The sequence below is a fragment of the Seriola lalandi genome, unplaced genomic scaffold (genome assembly GCF_002814215.2).
Source record: "Seriola lalandi dorsalis isolate HSWRI2012SDOR001 ecotype SW California unplaced genomic scaffold, Sedor1 jcf7180001973311, whole genome shotgun sequence".
NCBI lineage: Eukaryota > Metazoa > Chordata > Actinopteri > Carangiformes > Carangidae > Seriola > Seriola lalandi.
In genome coordinates, this window is record NW_019443977.1 from 1 (window position 1) to 2870 (window position 2870).

Sequence of the window (2870 nt, forward strand, 5' to 3'; positions counted from 1 at the left end):
CTCAGCACACTGCTTGGATTCATGTGGTGAACATTGTGTGAAATCCTCCCATGCATGGGGCTTTTGTGGAGTCCTGGCATTCATGTGCAGATAGGATAGGCAACCCACAGCGTCCTCTGTTCCTGCACATCAGTGACGAACACTCAAACATAAGCAAGCATACGAACAACTAGTTGTGGACTCAAAAGTTAAGTCAGCAGTTCAGTTCACAGGACACAATATTATAGGAGTGAGAGCTTTAAAGCAATGACATGGGAGGCAGAGGGTCAAAAGCTAGGGGTTAGATGGCCACATTTCATCAGCTCACTTAAAAAAGCCCAATATAGAGTAAACCTTTTGCTTGACCTAAACAAATGCATAGCGGTGTATTTCCACAGAATTATATTACTAGTTAATCTTCCTTCCAGACCTACTTATCATCAGAAAACACATTACAAAATTCCTTGTGTCCTACTTGCAAATAGATAATTATATACTGAAATCACACCATGTTAATCATACTAATTGATTAGATAAAAGTTCACATAATCTAACTAATTCCCAATGCTGTAATTGTTATGATTTAAGTAATGTGTAATGATGACAAAACTAATACTTGGGGTTAATGTTTTCTCCTTACATACACTGTTTTACAGTTGTTGTAATTGCATGTAAAACACAAAATGTCCCACAATTCCCACATTTCATAGACTTTCTAATGTTTCCGATCACTTGTACTAAAAATATTCAGGACTGTGATTCAGTTTTTACCACAATAGTCTTGTTTAAAAAGTCAAGTTATGCCAGCTCTAATATTTTGATGACGATGAATCCTACTATTAGGTATTGTAGATTTGATTCTTAATCTCCAATCACTTGATTTTAATCAACATCTTCACCACGATCACACTTCCATTAACATTTCCTAGACATTTTTCCATCTGTATAGCTACTTCTTCATTTCAACTCTCCACATCCTTCATTTGCTGACATTTAGCTGCTGATTGTTGACCTTTTCTGAGATTGAGTGGAGACGAGTGGTTCTGGTTCTGTGCATCTCCTCCTCAGAGATACAAGTGAGGTTGTTGTCCTCTGTGGACGGTGGTTCTGGGCTTAAGTCCTCTGAAGGCATTTTACACCTCCCAATCTCACAGAACCTTTGTAGGAACTGCAGCAGAGCAACTCTGAGCTCTCTGCAGCGCAGGGCATACAGCAGTGGATTGACTGCAGAGTTAAGCAGGCAGAGGGTGCTGCAAAAGGCGAAGGCCCTCTGTTGGGTGTGGGTCAGGATCACAGAGACATCAGCTATCATGAAAGAAAGCGCAGGAAGCCAGCAGCCCACCAGTATGAGCAGGATCAGGCCAAAGGTACGAGCCAGCCGGATATCCATCCTCATTCGGGCATGGCCTGTCCCTGCTGCTCCCTGGAGGCTTGTCATGGAGGATTCATGACGGTGGGCCTTCCACAGGATGAGAGCGTAAGATCCCAAAATAAGAGCCAGAAGCACCAGAATGAAGCTGGTCCAGCAGGCCAGATAGCCCTGGTTGATGTAGGGAAACAGACGTGAGCAGGGTTGAGTAAGGTCTTTGTGACACCTCCAGCCCATTAGAGGCAAGAAGGAGATGAAGATGGTGGTGCTCCAGAGAATCAGAAGGCTGAGCAGGGCTCGTCGGCGGGTCAGCAGCACCTTGTAGCTGGAGGCCCGGTAGATGCAAAGATAGCGGTCCAGGGCAGTCAGCAGTAAGCTTCCCACTGAACTAGTGAATGCCATGGTGACACCACCTAATTTGAAGAGGTAGGCCGTGGGGCCATCGCTGCGACGAAAGAGGTGGAAGTCCAAGAAACTGGTGGTGAAGAAGCAGCTGGCGAAGACATCAGCCAGAGCAAGGCTGCCAATGAACAGATATGAGGGCCGCTGCCGTAGAGAGGCTGTGGCAGCGATCAAACCCAGCACAACAGCATTTTCAAGCAGTGTGAAAGGACCTGCCAGGAAACAGATGGAGCCGATGGCTGTCTTCTCTGCTTTAATCAGGACCATGTAGCATTCCAGATTCTCACAAGACCTGTCAACTTTGAGGAAAAACACAAATGTTTGTTATGAGAAATCTTAGTAGACGAGTGAACTGAAACTACAACTGACATGTTTATTGCAATTGATTAAAAAAATATATATATATTCTGAAGAAAGATGGTAATGAATTTACCGATGGCAACATACCTATTGGTGAACTGTTCCCTTTGGCTTCTGTGGGTTCTAAAGAAGCAGAAACCTCCCATTCCTCCATCTCCAGTATTACCTTCTGGGCTAATGCTATATTGTGATTAGGAAGTAAAGTAAATCATCATTTAAATCTGTTGTTCTTTTTGAAATTATAACAATAATGAATGCATCTGAAACAAAGCTAATGAAAGAATTCATCAGGGTTTCTACAAAGAAACATTAACAAAAAATTCAAAAGTAAAATTGTATTTTTCCAAATTTTCCATTATTACCTTAACTGCTATGAATAAAATAATTTCTTAGAACATTACTTTCAAATGTCATTATTTGACTGATAACAAACCTTCACTTTCTTGAGGTTTTTACATCAAGTGGAAAAAGATGGGAAACTTCCTGTTGACAAAAAAATGTGGATGATGTGGTTAAGTAGAAAATGTGATTACTTTTTTCTCTTTGTCAATATTGAACTTGGTGCTTAAAAGGAACATTAACATTTGTGAGTCAAGACAGAAAGTCATTTAGAGGTCAAGGCAAACAGACAAAGATCATTATAGTATCAGCTGATGATTATATTGGGAAGATGGTTGAAAAATGCCTGGCAAACCATGACACTTTCCTCAAGCACCAAGATCCATTTTGTTTAAAAATCCAAAGTTCTTCATCTCTTTCC

At 41.4% G+C, this 2870-nt stretch overlaps 1 protein-coding gene across 1 annotated transcript; it reads right to left on the reverse strand.

Annotated features, from left to right (window-relative positions):
- Positions 1–10: 10 nt before the first annotated feature.
- Positions 11–2853, reverse strand: LOC111651726 (cannabinoid receptor 2-like). Its single transcript, XM_087172638.1, has 2 exons — positions 2198–2853; positions 11–2049 (listed from the first exon to the last, which is right to left on the reverse strand). The coding sequence occupies exons 1-2, from the start codon at positions 2262–2264 to the stop codon at positions 959–961; spliced, it is 1158 nt and encodes a 385-aa protein (XP_087028764.1). The 5' UTR covers positions 2265–2853; the 3' UTR covers positions 11–958.
- Positions 2854–2870: the final 17 nt, after the last annotated feature.